The following is an 18,362-nucleotide window of genomic DNA, read 5'->3' as shown; positions in this document are numbered from 1 at the left end:
TCCTTTCCCCAACTGTGCCCTCCCCCGACACCGGCTCACCTCCATAGGAACTTCAGAAAGGACACTGCAATGACGAGGGCCAGGCCCACGAGGAACGCGACAGTCACGGCTGTAGAAAGAACAGAAAACACACTGTCACCAAAAACGTCATCCCAAGCACCAAAGCTGTCAGGTCGTCGCAGTTTATCTGCAAATGGAAAAGCCACACAAATAAAAGTGGACAGCCTTACGCTAAATCTCTTATTGGCAACCGGGAACGGTCTTCAGAAGGTGAGTGCTAACTTGCATTGTGAAAAATACCAAACATGCTCAAAAGTACAAACAATTGTATAATAAACCCATCACCTAGGTTCTGCAATATCAAACACTGTCATTCTTCCTTCATCTATGACTACTCTCCGTCTTTTTAAAAAAAATTTTTGCCTGAAGCATTTTTAAGCAAATCCCAGACATCAAGTTAGCTCATCCCCTCAGGAGGTGTGCCCAGGCCATCACGCAGCCCTGGACGTGATCCCTGAGGAGGGCACCGCGCCCCGTCTGCTGGGCCCCACCGAAGACGCAGGGCCTCTTCCTGGTCAGGAGAAGGCAGTAAGCGAAACCAAGTCACAAGATAACCAGCCAGTCCTCTTCCAAAGGGTCCAGCTTGTGAAAGACCAAGAAAGAGTGATCAGAGGAGATGAGATGAGATGGGAAGAGACCAAGGGGACCTGACCCCTAAATGCACTGCGGGGTTCTGGGCAGAAAAAGGACGCCAGGAGGAACACGGGAGAAACCTGAAGTCAGTCAATAGCACTGGGTCCCTCCACTAAAAAATGATAATAATTAATTAATTAATTAACCTAATTTCCTCCCCCTCAAAACAAACAAACAAAATATACTATACCTAAATGAGACAACCTATAATACAGGATTCCAGTTACACAAAGTGTTGCAAACAGTACTCAAAAACTAAAACCTCTGAAAACACAAACTCGAAAAATCAACCAGGAGAGTATACGTACGAAGGTCACTGTCGACTGGCTTCTCGTTGACAACCAGGTCACAAGCAGCTTCACTGGCTCCATCAGGGGTGTGCTTTACCAAGAGAGAATAGTTTCCAAATTCTCCAAATTTATATTCCAACCTACGAAGATCGGGTAAAATCAAGAAATGTTGTTCGGGTGGGAAATAAGGAGGTGGATTTTGGTAATGGCATTGAGGCAGGGTGACAGGCATTCCTGGGTGCAGACCAGGGAAGAGACAGAAAAATACTTTGAAAGAAGGAAAAGCTAGAAACCAAATAGAACAAAAAAAAAAAAAAAAAAAAAAGGCAGAAAAAGTAGACTGTGTAGGTCACATCAAAGCAGGTACGAACCTACAAAGTTCCTTGTCCTCCACGGTGTCGTTGAGTCGCAGGATGGACACGTGCTGGGTGCCGACGGCCACGGCCGCCACGCTGGGCTTTCCGGGTTTCCCACCGCGGGAGGCGCGGACCAGGACCTGAAGCAAGCACTACACACACAGCGCGGGCAGCGTGTCAGGCGCGTCCGACAGTCTCCCGGTTCTCGGAGGACGGAACCTCCGACTGAAGACCCTGAGATAACTTTTCCTTCGCACTTAGAAAAAAAAACTTCTCAGTTTCAATCAGATACAATTTGCCTATATAACTGTTGGTGAACTGTACACCTTTATTCACAGGTAAATTCTTCACCTAATTAACAAATACAGCATCCATTAAGCCATTAAGTCTTTTTTTTTTAAGCTTATTTATTTTGGGGTTTTTTTTGGCGGGGGGAGGTAATTAGGTTATTTGTTTATTTATTTTTAATGGAGGCACTGGGGATTGAACCCAGGACCTCGTGCATGCTAACTAAGCACACGCTCTACCACTGAGCTATCCCCTCCCTGCCATTAAGTCTTCCATTCGACTGTTTTACTTAATATTATTTAATTAATACATTTCCAAAAAAAAAAAATACATTTCCAAGAGTCTACCCAATTTGCGTGTTTATCATTTTTAACGGTTGTAGTATATTCCATTAAACACTATAGTTATGAACATTTCGGCTGCTTTTAAAGCTTTTTTGTCTTATCTTTTTGTATATAATTTATATAAATTAATACTGTTTTTGAAAATACAACTTAATTATGAAATATATAATATAAATATATTTATGCTTATAATTTATAAGTTATATTATTTTAAAAGATCTATACATGGTGGGGAGGGTGTAGCTCAGCAGTAGAGCGCGTGCTTAGCATGCATGAGGTCCTGGGCTCAATCTCCAATACCGTCGTTAAAAAAAAAAAAAGGAAATGAACAGATCTACACATGATGTTCCTATTCCTTTAAATTCTTTCCCTAAGAAAAATTTCCAAAAATTAGATTAATGGATAAAAAATAATCACTTTAACGGTTCTTGTTACATGTGGCCAAACGGTACTCAAACAATATTTCTTTCTTAACAGCCTTACCGGGAGTTCAAATCATTCTTTTTGTTTAGGTATTTGGTATTCATGATACCACAGCATCAAGATGACATTTTCAATTATCAGTAGATTAAATAATTCATCTTCTTTTGCTGTTTTATGTTGCCTGTGGTGTGAACCATTTGGTAGACACCAAAGTTCCTTGAGCACAATCTTAGAAATATGTTCTCATGTACTGTGATACTAAACATTTAACATCCTGTTATATTCTGTTAGGTTTTTTGGGGGGAGGCAGGTAATTAGGTTTTCTATCTATGTATTTATTTATTTTAACAGAGGGACTGGGGATTGAACCCAGGACCCCGTGCATGCTAAGCACGAGCTCTATCACTTGACCTTTACCCTCCCCGCTATTTTGTTGTTTTTAATGACAAGTTGTTAAAGTTTTATATTCTAATCTGGCTTGTTATTTCTTCTATTGCTTCATTAGTTTAAAAATGTACCCTGTGCAGGGGAGGGTACAGCTCAGAGGTAGGGCGCATTCTTAGCGTGCACGAGGTCTGGGGTTCAATCTGCAGTCCCTCCTTGAAAAATAAACAGATAAATAAAATCTAATTCCCTTCCCCCACCAAAAATAATAAACAAACAAACAAGCAAACAAATAATTTTAAAAAGTACCCTGCATCTTAAAATATTTTAAAAGTTTGTGTAGGTTTTGTTTTTTTTAAACATGAATCCACTTGGGATGGTATCCAATAATTCAGAACACCTTTACCATGGTTTTAGCTGTAATACGTTACATTCTTATGTAAATTAGATTCTACTCACATTTATCTTGGCCCTGCGGTCTCCATGTCTCTTTTTTCACAATGTCTCTGCTCTGTGATGTAACTTATCTGGTACAGCAAGCTTCCCTTCTCCCATGTCCCCTTCTCCTTTGGGGCCATCCTCTGATTCTCTGGTGCATTTACTCTTTCATATAAACTTTGGAGTTATTTATGCAGATTCTATAAAGTATCCACTGATATATGCACAGTAGTTGTGTTAAATATAAATTACTTTGGGAAGTGCTGCCATTTTTCCAAGGTTTTTTTTTTTTGATGCAATTTTTAAATGGGATTATTTATACTTTCTCTCCCTGGTATTTCATTGTGAGTGTAAAGAAATGCAACAGATTTCTGTATATTAACCTTGTATCCTGTTACCTTGCTGAATTCATTTACTAGTTTTAATAGTTTTCATTTTTCCTATGGTTAGTCTTCATATCTGAGTGCACTATCTCTCCAGTTTTATAATTTAAAGTTCATAAACTTATTAAAGAAGTATAAATTTTAAGTTTAATTTTCCCATTAAAACTGTATCTTAAAAAAAAATTGTATCACTGTCCTTAGAAATGAACTCAAGGATGAAAATATAAGTCATAATAAATCTTTCAACATGCCAACTTTCTCTAAAAGAATTTTATTTTATTTTATTTTAGATGTCTGCACCTGTATTAATTAGAAAGTTTGACGTGCATTTCTTATGTTTTTGCCAGATTTTTAAGATTATTACCAAAATTATTTTAATTTCAGTTGACATATATATCCTAATTTTATTCTAGTTTTATTAATTTCCATGTTCCCCTTAAATTTATCAATAATTTATCAACTGCGTGACTTTTATATTTAAAAAAAATCTCTTCGCTCATTCTTATTTCCATTTTTTTCCTCATGTTGAAGTTTACATGGTTATGATTTTTCTTGCTTCCTTTTTTCTTCTTCAGAGGATGGCACGACTTCCCAAAACCTTGACGTCCTTACTCGACAGCTCCTTACTTGACAGCTTTGCATTTCCCCTTTTCTTTCTGATTAACATAAAGCAGGACCCTGGAAACAAACAGCCTCTGAAGCCAGAGAGAGGGGTGTGGACCCCAGTGCTGCCACGTGACAGCTGGGTGACCCAGGAAAAGTCCCTTTACTGGTCTTAATCTCAGCATCCCCACCTGCTAATCCAGACACACCCTGGGTTGTGGTCCGGATTAAAGGAGCTCTGACAAACCTAAAACACAGAGCAGACCCTCAGCAAACAGCAGCTGCCACTTGTGTTACTATCATATTTTTTTTTAATTGATGTGTAGTCAATTACAACATGTCAGTTTCTGGTGTACAGCATAGTGTCCCAGTCATATTATCATCTTTATTGTTAGACATATTCAAATAAAATTTTTCACAAGAATTGCTTTGGCCATGTCAAAGATTTTCCTATGAAATATTTATATTTGAATTTCATCTCCTATTATATCAGTTTGTTTTTGTTGTGCAGAGAAATGAGATTACAGGATGTATAATCTCTGCCTTTTGTGTTCATTTAGTCTCTTTTGACTCAATGCATAACAGGTGTTTTGTTAATATATACAGACATTTTTGAAGTTATCGATTTTTTCTATTTTATTCAGGGTTCATTTAGGTCTTTCTTGTGATCAACCTTTTGTCTTGAACGAGCTTTTTCAATCTAGGGACTTTGTGTCTCACGTTACTGCACAGAAGGTGGCATGTCCTGCTCCATTAGCTTTTCAGCTGATATCCACACTGGGCATTTTCTTTTAATTTGTTTTTTTTTTTAAGCTATTTACAATAAACAGGTCACAAGCCATTAAAATTCTTCCTCTGAAGGTGATACATTGAAGCTCTCAATTTGGAAATGAAGACTATTTCATTTTACATGAAGAGTAGTCTTGTTCTTAAAAAGGAACAAGGTCTAGCACAGGAGTAACACCTTCAGCTGAAATAAACCCACTGTCATCAGAAGGGTAGGTCCCTGTAACACTGACTCAGCCTCCTTACTGCCCCACCCGCGGAGAACACCTGTGTCTCAATCCTTCCTTCTCTGGTCCAGCAGGACAGTTATGGAGTAGGCAGAGTCACCAAATATAACACGTCCATCAATATCAACTTTGCTTGTCATGGAGCACTGGTTTTTAAAAGATGGGCAGGGGAAAAGACAAGAAACGGATGTTGAACAAATACATGTATGTATATGCATGACTGGGACACTGTTCTGTACACCAGAAATTGACACATTGTAACTGACTCTACTTCAATTTTAAAAAAAAAGAAAGGGATGCTGCCTGTTGCTGGTCTTTCTCATGATGGTATTTCTTCTGAGTCTTTTACACAGCCTGTCTGTTTCCTCACCTGCAAAGCTGCAATTAACACGCGGAGGGCTGCAGGTATGACAGCACCAAGGGTCACAGCCTTGAACATGCAACAGGGCACCCACCTGATAACAGCAGTCGTAATTCCAGTAGACGGTCAAGTTCGTCCCGGGCAGTTCATTATGGATGAGCAGCAATGCCTGGTCCATCTTCAGCTCCACATGTCTTTTTTTGTCTACGTCTGGTAAGAATTAGGAAAAAAGTTTTAAAAAGAAAAAACAAAAAACGATAAACCAGGCACCTGAAAAATGTGTCGGAGCCAAAGTGCACGTGAGTGAGCAGTGAGTGAACTTCCCAGGTGAGCTTCTCAAACGCCTGGGGGCTCTGGCCCCTCAAGCAGCGTCAGCGGGGAATGCTCCGACATGCGCATGCGCACACGTGCCTCACTGCTCCGTATGCCCTGGGCTTAGAACTCATCACTTCACCAGATGCTCTTAGGATTCCATAAAGACGGTGCACATTCTGCAGTTAAGTCGGCCAATATGGTAGGAAAACAAAGTGAACTATTATTGGCTCAAGTAAAAGCAACATGTTTCATTCAGGCCAACTGGGCCATTTATATCTGTTACTATATATGGAAGAGAAATTACCCTCTAGCTTCGAGGCAAAAGGAAAAAAGAGAAATTATTTAATAACACAGCTAGAAAGGTAATAATCTAGCCTCTTTTATTCTGTAACACAAAAGGCTTTGGGGCTCCCAAGTACTTCATCTGGTTAATTCAGAAAATTCACTGCAGCCAGTCTAAATCCCTCTTTTTTTTTTTTTAAATTGGCGTATAGCTGATTTACAATGTTGTGTTAGTTTCCTGTGTATAAATCCCTCATTTTTAAAGCTTATCCTCAGTGAGCTTTATTGATCTCTCAGTGAAGGCACAACACACAGTACATAACTCTTAATAATCTACAGAAGCTTCTTCCCTCTAGGCTAAATAAAGCCTCGTCAATCACTTTTTCTGTTCTTTGGTGTCCTTCTGGAGTGCTTCCGGCAGAAGCAGTGCTGGGACCAGGTGTACAACACAGTGGGTTAAGCATGCGGACTCCAAGTCGGGCCAACTTGAATTTGAATCCCATCCTGCCTCAGCATTCCTCATCAATGACTTGGGGTCATAAGAATGTGTATTTCAGAGGACTGCCGGCAAGGCTAAAGCTGATGATGTACACGAAGTGCTTGGCACAGAACCTCAAACGAAGTAAGCGTTCGACAAAGGATGATTATAATGACTCCAAGCCACATCCAACCAACGCAGGGGACAACTCAGAATTGGGCACATATGGCTAAATATCTTTAAAAGTTGTCTCTTCTTTTTCCATTTAACCTTTTTTCCAATTTCTCCCCATTCCCTATTTCTTCCATTTACAAGAAATGCTGCTATATCCTATACAACAATGCTGCTATCTACATCTGAAAATCAACATCTCTTCTTTCGACTTAGTTCCTTCAGAATGAAGTTCCAGGAGTGACATTTTTTAACCCCAAAGAGCTTTTTAAATAGCTTTTGATACATTTTGCCAAATTCCTCTCCAGTGTAGCTGTGCTGATTTATAAAGACCCCGGTGGTGCTTGTCAGCAACCAGGGGACACACAACTACAGGCCTACCGTGCAGCCGGCCCCAGCAGCCTTGATGCAATAGCTCCTGGTGTCTCGGTTTTCTGGATGAGGGATGTCAGGCCTGGAGAGGTCAAGCGACCTGCCTGAGGTCACTCCGCAGCCGCCAGGATTTAAGCTGCAACCAGTCTGGCCAGCATCGAACCCTCCAGGCTCCCGGCCTCCTGAGACTAAACCAATCTGTTCCCCGGCAGCTAGACCAGTTTAATTTTTTTCCTTACTTTTTAGTCTGATGTCTAGAAAATATAATTTCCTTATTATTTTAGTTCTGAGTAAGCAGTAAGCAATAAGCAAGTTTGAAAGCGCTTTCCCAATGTTCACCATCAGTATCCTCCTCGCCTGTGAACTAATGAGATGTTCACTTAACCACTCAGCCCCCATGCTCTGGAGTTCTTCTAAGGCACTTGGGTAATTTCTTCACACAGCACAGGTATGAAATCCTTTGGCTCAGTTGTCATACTGTTACCAAATATTTCTCTTGTGCATTTCCATCGTTCAGGTTTGAGAGTCGCCATTTAACTGTGTTGTCACTGCCTGTTCTAACACCACCCCTACGTAGTTGTAATAACTACTGCTTTCATTCACGTCTCTGAGTCTTTACTGGTGGGTGGAATGGGGTTCTTGCTTTATGTTTAGCTTTTCCACATAAATTCCAGCCTCTGAAACCTCTTGTCATCGATATTAAGTATTTTATATATAGGACTGTGTGTGGGGTTAATGCTAGCTGAACATCATGACCTGGGAAGCTAAAAAATCAAAGCCCTGCCCCTCTAGACCAATTAAATCAGCATCTCTGCCCAACCAACATGATCTAGTTTTTGTATTTTTTTCACTGAGGTATAGTTGATTACAATATTATATCAGTTTCAGGTGTACAACACAGTGATTCAAAAGTTTGATAGATTATACTCCATTTAAAGTTATAAAATATTGGTGTATTCCCTGTGTTGTCTGTTACATCCTTGTATCTTATTTTATACACAGTATTTGTGTCACTTAATCCCCCCACCTCCCACTCACTTCTCCCTCCCTACTGGTAACTGCTAGTTTGTTCTCCAAACCTGTCAGTCTGTTTCTGTTCTGTTGTATACATCTGTTTTATTTTTTAGATCTGGACATATGAGTGATAACATACAGTATTTGTCTTTCTTGGTCTGACTTATTTCACTAAGCATAATACCCTCCAGGTCCATCCATGTTCCTGCAAATGGCAGAATTCCATTCTTTTTTTATGACTAATATTTCATTGTGTGTGTGTGTGTGTGTATACACACACACATATGTATATACACATATATATATACATAATACACACATATATATGACTTCTCCTTTATTCATTCATCTATCAATGGGCACTTAGGTTGCTTCCATAGCTTGGCAACTGTAAATAATGCTGCTATGAACACTGGGATGTGTGTATCGTTTCAAATTAGTGTTTTCACTTTCTTCAGTTATATACCCAGGAGTGGGATTGCTGGATCATATGGTAGCTCTATTTTTAATTTTTTGAAGAACCTTCATACTGTTCTCCATAGTGGCTGCACCAATTTACATTCCCATCAAAAGTGTACAAGGGGTCCCATTTCTCTACATTCTTCACCAACACTTGTTATCCTCCTCAAAACAACAGCAACAACAAAAATCTTCCAAGGAATGCTACTGTGCAGCCAAGACTGAAGACCACAGCTAGAGAGACTGTGAGTATAAGGCCCGGGGATTTTGACACCTTTGTACCTTTCTGCATTATTTGAACAGTTTTGTTTTTCAACCAATGAGTCTATCTGTATCATACACACACGATGAAATTCCTAAGCCATCCAATATGACATCAAAATTGAAACTGATTCTCACTCTCTAGAAAAAGCTGTCAACTTCCATATGGCTGACTTTAGAAATACCGGAGAAACCTCAAGGAGAGTTACATACAGCGAACAGCTCCCTCCTCCTCTCCCTGTCTACCATGTCTTGGTGAGGAAATAAACCAAGCAGTCACCTTTCAATAGTGTCCAAGTAACTGTACTGTTTGTGTATTTTAGACTTTTATTTCATTTCCAAATATTTAATTTCCGGTTCTAGGTCTCTCCTCATGACTGTCTTTGCTGGGCATATTTTAAAAGACATACTCCACTTAATTTTTTTTTTTTCAGGTAAACTTGAGTCTTCAAATCATATAAAGGTGGAGTCCTTAAGTAGGAAGTTGTCCAGCCCAAACCTGGACTCCAGGTGGCACAAAATGCCTGGCTGTCCTCCCAGCAGTTCCCTGAAGGTTCTGGGGTGGATGGCTAGGATGTCCTCCTCACTACACAGAATCACTCTTTAGAAACCACATTTTCCCTACAATAACCATCATTATTAACTGATGCTAAAGTACCAAAAAAGAGCGTTGTGCCCACCAGATCTGGCCCTGACAAGTTGTGCCGGGGCCGATTACGTAATAACCTCTTGAGGTCTGCTCCTCAAGGATAAAAGGGAGGGAGTGAACGAGACTGAGCTCGAGGGTGGGGAGACAACACACAAAACGTAATCGGCTAAGCCCATTCTTCAAAATTCACTTTGTCTTCGCCCTACAACGTTCCGATTGGGGAAGAGGAGCAGTTTGAACCACATACACTGACACCAAAATCCCTGTGTTCTGATACAGAGAAGGGGATGGGAGGAAGGGGAGGAGAGGCAGGTGAGAGCTTTGCAGGTGATAACGAGACCTTCCCCCGACACTGGCCGAGCCGAGTTTGCTGCGCCTGGCTGGTCCCAACATCCCCGACCACAGCATCCCCTGGGGAGGGGCCTGGGACTACGATTTTCTAGGGCCCTCAGTCTAGCGGAGGCCCTGGATTGGCATTTTTTCCCCATTTCCCTGCAGAGCTCGGAGACCTAGGCTAAGTGGGGAAACGCTCGCTAAGCCCGGTGCCTCTCCTCCGCGCAGGACAACAGCATCTTCCCCGCGGACCTCGCCGCGTGCCTCTTGCAGACCACGGCCTCTGCGCTCCTCGGGTGACCATGGAAGTGGAACCGCCCAACCGGGCCGGGCAGGCCCGCTGAGATCCGACACCGCTTCTTGGCCCCCAGCTCCCGCGGCCGCCGCCTCCACTGCCCACCCGCAGCGCTCTCAGCCCCGGCCGCGGTGACCCGGGAGCCCAGCCCCGCAGCCCCTCCGTGCGGCGGACGCATTGGGGCGCGGCTGCCCGGCTCTGAGTAGCTTTGCCTTGGGGGAACGGATGGTACCCCGACCAAAGGCACTCTATGGAGACGGAGGCGCCCCGCGCCCGCCCGCGCCCTCCCGCTGGTCGGTGGGCGCCCGTGGGATGCGGGTCGGCCTCCGTGCACGAGCCCCGGCCCCGCGTTCCCGGAGGCGCGGCGGAAACGACACGCGAGTTCCGGCCGCCGCGCCTCCCGAGCACTGGCCCGCGCGCCGCCCCGGGGAGGGACAGTCGCCGCCCCGCGGGCCCGGCTGGAGGGCGCACTCACCTGGCGTCGGGGAGCCGCCGGGGGCCAGCAGAGCGGCGCTCAGCACGGACGCGGCCAGCAGCAGCGCCGCCAGCGCCCGGCCCGCGCCCCGCGCCCCGCTCATGCCGCCCGCCGCCGCCGCGCAGCTCCCGCCGCTCCCTCTCCCGCCGCCGCCGCGCTCCCGGGGCCCGCGCTGCTCCGCCGCGCACGGCCGCGCGCCCGTCATTACCCGGCTCTCCGCCTCCGTCGCCGCGCCCGGGTAAGCGCGGGGGGCGGGGTCTAGCCCGTGGGGCGGGGCCGAGGCGAGCTCACAGAGCCCGGAGCCCAGGGTCCTCCAGCCGCTCAGGGCTTTCAGTCCCGGAGAGAGACATGTTCCAAGGAGAGGCCTCCCGCAGGCCCCCAGCCGCTGCTCCCCGGTCCCTCACCACCCACTGAGCAACACTCCGCTGAATCTCTGCGTCCAGCCATTCACCATCCGAACGGGTGTTTGTGCCCTCTGTCCACTGTCCTGCAAGTGACGGCTAGCAAGACAGACAAGAATCCCAGCCCCTAAAGTGTTTACTATCCAGAGGGAGAGTTGCGACAAAAAAGCCCGCCGTGTGATGCCACCACCTGGAAGAGCTCGTTGCCAGTCCCTGATGAAATTAAAGGCGCGCGGGTGCCGTGACCCCGCAGTTCCATTCCGAGCTATGCGCGTGGGGGAAACTACCATACGTGTAAGCGGACAAGTTACAATAATGCTTGTAGTGGAGTGGTTTGAAACTGCAAAAACCTGTAAAAGATCTAAATGTCAATCAGTGGGGAAAATAGATAAATTGTGGTGTAGTCCATACAGCAGTAGAAATGATCTAGAATGACTGGTTTCCACCTGGATGAGTCTCAATAATAATAATAATAAATAATAATAATAATAATAATAATAATAATAATTAATAATAATAAGGCTAAGGGAAAAATGCAAGTAGCAGAAATACCTTTGTAATAACATACAGAAAGTGTAAAGACAAGCAAAATAATCCTATGTGTTGTTTTGGCTTACATGCTTGTGTAATAAAAGTGTAAAGACACGTATGGAAAGAAAACAACAAACTTCAGCCAGCGAAGTTTTATTGCTTAGCTTGGGCAATAGGTTTATGGGTACTCGATACACATATATTTTATACTTCTCTGTATATTGAGTTACTTGATAACTTGTAAAGCTACAATACAGTGTGATGAGTGCTATGTTCAGAGAAGGACAAGATGTTAAGATAGCATTTGATGGACGCACCTAAGCTAGTCTGCGAAGGCTCCCAGGAGGACTGACATTAAACTCAGTCCTGAGGGATGTTAGCCAGGAGAAGGGGCAAGGGTGTTCCTAACAGAAGGAACAGCCTTGCAAAGGCTCAGAGACCCAGGGTGACTGCAGGAGTATTCTGTAAGGGGAAGGAGGTGACAGAAGGTGAGTTAGACAATAGAGGTGAGTTTAGGCTTCTTCTGAAGGACAGTCAAAAGGTGTTGATGGGGTTTAAGGTAGAGAATAACTTGCAGGAAAGTAATGATCATGAACGATCTCATAAGGGTCAGTCATATGCGTTTTCTCGGAGAAAAGAAGCCTCTGTGCCAGAATGTCAGGAAGAAGTTTGGTTACTGCCCTTTCCTCCTCGCCCTGCCCCACTGTTCAAAATCCCAGGAGTCCCAGCAGTCAGGCGAGGCCATAGCCAAGTAGGTCTCTACTATCCAGCAGCCTCTCTGGTCCCCGCAAAGCCAGAGGGGGCCACGGGGCCCACTGGAGGGGGTGCCCTTCCCTGTTTCCACCCCAGGGCCGCTCTTTTAGCTCTGTCCCAGCCTCCACACCCAGGAGGCCCTGGAGCTCCTGTCTAGGGCTGGCCTGCGGGGCTGGTCCCTCTGCCTGGAGCAGCCTTCCCCCAGGCTCCTCGTGGCCCCTCCCCAGGTCTTAGGTCTCAGCTCAGCTGTGATCTTCTTCAAGGAGGCCTTCCCTAACACCCTTATCTAAAACAGAAACACTCTCCATCCCCTGTCCTGCTGATTTGCTTTGTTTGCTTGATTCTACTCACCTCTCCCCGACCTTATAATGTGTATCTGTTTATCTGCTTCCCTTGCACTGGAATGTAAGCTCCATGAAGGCAAAGAGTTTGTCCTGAGGGCAAGAACCTTCTCTGTTAGGCTGTAATGCACAACAGCCCCTAAACCTTGTGGCTTATTTCAGCAAAAGTTCCTTTTTTGCTCACATTGATGTCCCAATGCTTCATCTCAGCAGGAGATGGTGAACATTACTGCAGCAGTGGGCAGATGAGGTAGCAAATCCCATGCTGGCTCCAGCCCAGCAGTGATGTGCCCTGCATTCACATTTCACTGGCCAAAGCAAGTCATATGATCCCAATGTGACCAACATGTGCAGAAGAAAAAAAAACAAAAAGGACAAAACTCAACATCTATTCAAAGCTTAACAAACCAGGAATAGAAGGCAACTTCCTCAATCTGATAAAGGGCATCTATGAAAACCTTACAGCTAACATGACACTTGAAAGACAGTATTTTCCCCTTGTGATCAGGAACAAGGCAAGGATACCTGCCCTCACCACTTGTACTCAGCATTGTCCTGGAGGTCCTAGTCAGTGCAATAAGATAAGAAAAAGAAATAAAAAGCACACAAATTGGCTTTATTCAAACTTGGCATGATTGTATATGTGGAAAATCTTAAGGAATCTACAAAAAAAAAAAAGAGCTGCTGTAACTTAAAAGGTTACAAAACTCAACATCAATATACAAAGATCAATTGCATTTTTATATCCTAGACATAAACAAAATGGGACATTGAAGTCTCTAAAATAGCATTTACAATAGGTCTTTTAAATGAATATGTAAGTAAATTTAACAAAATATATATGCAATAAGCATGAGTGGATCTCATAAACATTACACTGAACAAAAGAAGACAAACACAAAAAGGTATATACCATACCGTATGATTCCAGTTACATGAAACTCGGGAAAAGAAATTCAAATCTTTCAAAGAATAAAGCAGAGAGCATTGCTCTAGGGCCAGCAGTAGAGGAAGGACTGAATGTGATGGGGTACACAGGAAATTCCAGGATAGCTAGAAATGTTTTGTTGTTTTATCTGTAGGGGTGGTGACATGAGGATATAAATGTATCAAAAATTATTGAAATGTACACTTAACATGGCTGCATGTTATTATATATAAATCAGGTTTGTCCCTTGGGAAATCACAGGATGGAGTGTCATGTACAGATGAAGAACACATGCAGCAGCAAATGTGAAGCAGAGGAGAGTCATTTAGGAAATGCTGAGTTTGAGATGTTCTTTGGATAAATGTCCTAGTCAAGTCCCATTTTTTTCACTGGATGGTTTGCAGGGGTTTTTTTGTTGTTGTTGTTGAGCTGTAGGAGTTCTTTATATATGCTGGTGATCAATCCCTCATCAGAGATGTGATCTGTGAATAAAACTGATAAAGGTCAAGAGAGGTAACTATTGGGGGAAAATCAGTACATAGGTGGAAGTGAAATCATAAAAGAGGATGAGATTACCCAGGTAACATGTGAAGGGCTGAGAACAGAAACACCAGGAGCCCTTGGGATGGGCAGAGGCTGGGAAGCAGCAGCCAGAGTGGTAGGAGAAAACAAGGGGAATGGGATACTGCAGAAATCAAGGACTATTTCAAGAAAAAAAAAAAGGACTGAAACATCCATTCGATTTAGCTATCAGGTCACAAGTGATCTGGTGACAGCAGTTTCAGAGCAGTAGTAGTAGCAAAGCTCTGACTTCAGTGGGAGGAGGAGACAAAGGAACATAAACAAGTGTAGACATTTCAAAAAATTGTTCTGGGACAGCTGGACAGGCATATGCAAAAGGATGAAGCCGAAGCCTTACTTTACACCACAGGCAAAAATTATCTCAAAATAGGTCAAAGACTTTCATGTAAGAGCAAAAACTTTAAAACTCTTAGAAGGAAACATAGGGGTTAATCTTCACGACCTTGGATTTGGCCATGGGTTCTTTGTTACTCAAAAGCATGAGTGAATGTAGATCGACTGGACTTCATCAAAATTTAAAACTTCTGTTCTTCACTGTCAGGAAAGTGAAATACAACTCACCAAATGGGAGAAAATATTTTCAAGTCACGTATCTGATAAGTAACTTATATACAGAATATATAAAGGACTCCAGTAACTCAGCAAGAACCAAACCCAAACCACTTGGTTTAACAATGGGCAAAGAAAAAAATTGGGCAAATGATCTGAATAGGCACTTCTCCAAGGAAGACATACAAATGGCCAATGAGGACATGAAAAGATGCTCAACATCATTAGCCATCAGGAAAATGCAAATCAAATCCACAGTGAATCCCCTGTTCATGGCCTGGAAGAGTTACTATTGTTAATGTGTGACTACTACCCAAAAGCAGTCTACAGATTCAGTGTAACACCTATCAAAATCCCAATGGTGTTTTTTGCAGAAATAGAAAAAGCCACCTAAAATTATTATGGGATCATAAAGGATTCTGAAGAGCCAAAACAATTTTGAGAAAGAGAAGAACAAAGTTGAAGTTTTCTCACGCTGGATTTCAAAACCTATTACAAAGCTATGATAATCAAAACAATGTGGTACTGGCAGAGTGGTAAAGAGAGATATAGACCAATGGAAAAGAACAGAGAGCACACTATATATATATAAATAGATTTTTAAAAATGTATTCTGTAGAGCACAGGGAACTATATTCAATATCTTATAATAACCTTTAATGAAAAATAATATGAAAACAAAAACAAGTATAGGTGTATATATATATGACTGGGACATTATGCTGTACACCAGAAATTGACACATTGTAACTGACTATATTTCAATTAAAACAAAAAGAATAGAGAGCCCAGAAATACACTCTCATGATCAAGTGGTTTTAGACAAGGGTGCCATGACCATTCAACGGGGAAGGGGTAATGATGTTGGGAAAACTGGATAGCCACATGTAAAAACCTGAGGTTGGATGCTGTATATAAAAGTTAACTCAAGATGGATCCAAGAGGTAAAACTCTAAAAGTCTTAGAAGAAAAATTTTCATTTTAATGGATTTAACAATGATTTCTTGGATATGACACCAAAGCACAGACGACAGAAGAAAAGATAGCTAAGTTGGACTTCATCAAAATTAAAAATTTTGTGCATCCTATCAACAGTGAAATGGCAACCATGGAACAGGAGGAAATATTTGCAAATCACATATCCAATAAGGGATTGACGTCCAGTATATATAAAGACCACCTACAACTTAGCAGCAGCAAAATCCAACAACCTGATTCAAAAATGGGCACAGGACTTGAATAGACATTTCTCCAAAGAAGATATACAAATGGCCAATAAGTACATGAAAATACTCAACATCACTAAGCATTAGGGAAATGCAAACCAAAACCACAATAAGATGCCACTTCACACCCATTAGGATGCTACTATTAAAAAGAAAGAAAGAAAAAAGGGAAATAACAAGTGTTGATGATGATATGGAGAAATTGCTCATGGAAATGTAAAATGGTGCAGCCATTTGTAGAAAGCAGTATGGTGGTTCTTCAGAAAAATTAAACATAAAATTAATGCACGATCCAGGAATTCTGCTTTGGGGTATAGACCCAAAAGAATTTAGAGCGGGGACTCAAAACAGATAATTGTACACCCATGCTCATAGCAGCATTATGGTGGCTGCCAGGGACTTGAGGTTGTGAAGCGTGGGTTAAATGGGGAGTTGGTGTTAACTGGTTTCACTTGAGGAAGATGAAAATTTTCTGAAGCTGGATGGTGGTGATGTTTGCACAACAATATGAATGTACTTAATGCCACTGAACTGAACAGTTACCTATAGTAAACTGGTAAATTTTATGTGTATTTTACCGTAATTTAAAAAGGGGGAAAACCCACTCTAGAAGAAAGTTATTATCATTCCCATTTTACATGTAAGAGGATGTATAACTGTATCACTTTGCTGTACACCAGAAACTAACATAACATTGTAAATCAACTATACCTCAAAAAAAATTTTTTTTAAAGAAGCAGAGGATCTGTGAGACTGATTTTAACAGTAAAGACACTCAAATTGCAAGTATCAGAAGCCTCATCTAAAAACATATGAAAGTAAACACACCCCAAGGAAAAACCACAACGAGATACCACTCCCTACCCATTAGGATAGCTATAATCAAAAAGTCAGATAATGTAGAGGAATCAGAACCCTCATACACTTGCAAAATGTATGCAAAATGGCGGAGCTGTTTTGGAAAACAGTCTGTTTAATGGCAGTTCTTCAAATGATTAAATGTAGAGTTACCAAATGACCCAGTAGATCCAGTCTTGGGTATACAGGAGGGAGGGTATAGCTCAGTGGTAGAGCACATGCTTAGCATGCACAAGGTACTGGGTTCAATCCCCAGTCCCTCCATTTAAATAAATAAATAAATAAATAAATAAATAAATAAATAAATAAATACCTAATTACTGCACGCTCCCCCCCAAAAGAAGGTAAAAAAAAAAAAAAAGAGACGAAAACACAAAAACGTGTACACAAATACTTATATCAGCATTATTTAAATAGTCAGAAGTGGAAACAACCCAAATGTCCATCAGTGGAATAAGGAATAAACAGGATGTGATATATATCCGTGCACTGGAGTATCACTCAGCTCTAAAAATGGAGTACTGAGGCACGACTCGGCTTGTATAAACCTTGAAAACATCACGCTGAGTGAAAGAAGCCAATCACAAAAGTTCACATACGAAGTCCAGAATAGAGAAATCCACAGAAAGTAGATCGGTGGCTGTTTATGGTTAGGACTGGGGGGAAATGGGAGGATAGGGGTGACAGCTAACAAGTATGAGGTTTTTTTGGTTTTGTTTTGGGGCTTTTTTTTTGAGATGATGAAAATGCTCTAAATTGTTTCTCAGCTTTATTGACATATAACTGACAAATAAATTTATATATATCTAAAGTGTACCACATAATAATGACATAAGTATATTTTGTGAAATGATTACCACAATTAGGTTATTTAATACATTCATCTCTTCAGTTACCTTTTTTTTTTTTTTGGAGTGACAGTGTTTAAGGTCTACTCTTAGAAAATGTAATGTACAACACAGTATTATTAACTGTAGTCACCGTGCTGTCCACTAGATTCCCGGAGCTTCTTCATTTTATAACTGAAGACTTGTACCTCTAACCAGCATCTTCCCTTTTTCCTTCACTCCCCAGCCTCCAGTAACCACCCTTCTATTCTGCTTCTGTGAGTTTAATTTTGTTAATTCCACAGATAAGTGAGCTCATACAGTATTTGTCTTTCTTTGTCTGGCTCATTTCATTTAGCATAATATCCGCTAGGTTCATCCATGTTGTTGCAAATGGCAGGATTTCCTTCTTTCTCATGGCTGAATAGTATTTTTGTGTATGTGTGTGTGTGTGCGTTCACATCTTTAGCCTTTCATACAGTGATGGATGAAATGGTGTTTTCATATCTCAGCTATTGTGGATAATGCTGCAATGAAAAGAGAAGTACAAAAATCTCTCTGAGAGACTTATTTCATTTCCTTTGGATATAGTCCCAAATGAGGGATTGTTGGATCATACTATAGTGCTATTTTAAACTTTCTGAGGAAACTCTAAAACGCTTTTCAAAGTGGCTGTACAAGTTTAC

General features: G+C 42.0%; 1 protein-coding gene across 4 annotated transcripts in view; it reads right to left on the bottom strand.

The window, feature by feature from the left end:
• Nucleotides 1–18,362, bottom strand: part of HGSNAT (heparan-alpha-glucosaminide N-acetyltransferase) — a 51,478-nt gene that overhangs the window by 18,329 nt on the left and 14,787 nt on the right. For 2 of the 4 annotated variants that reach the window (XM_032468665.1, XM_032468666.1), the window contains exons 1-5: nt 10,681–10,913; nt 5,671–5,786; nt 1,355–1,491; nt 1,002–1,123; nt 40–109 (exon numbers count right to left, since the gene is read on the bottom strand). In XM_032468665.1, coding sequence (XP_032324556.1) covers nt 40–109; nt 1,002–1,123; nt 1,355–1,491; nt 5,671–5,786; nt 10,681–10,885 — 650 coding nt within the window. In that variant the 5' untranslated portion in view covers nt 10,886–10,913. Of the gene's footprint in view, nt 1–39; nt 110–1,001; nt 1,124–1,354; nt 1,492–5,670; nt 5,787–10,680; nt 10,914–18,362 lie in introns of those variants that run through there. The other 2 variants (XM_014562343.2, XM_032468667.1) reach the window with 1 other exon arrangement.

This window comes from Camelus ferus, chromosome 26, assembly GCF_009834535.1.
Source record: "Camelus ferus isolate YT-003-E chromosome 26, BCGSAC_Cfer_1.0, whole genome shotgun sequence".
In the NCBI taxonomy this organism is placed as follows: Eukaryota; Metazoa; Chordata; class Mammalia; order Artiodactyla; family Camelidae; genus Camelus; species Camelus ferus.
The sequence above is the reverse complement of the archived record's forward strand: the minus strand, read 5'-3'. Positions and strand labels throughout refer to the sequence as shown.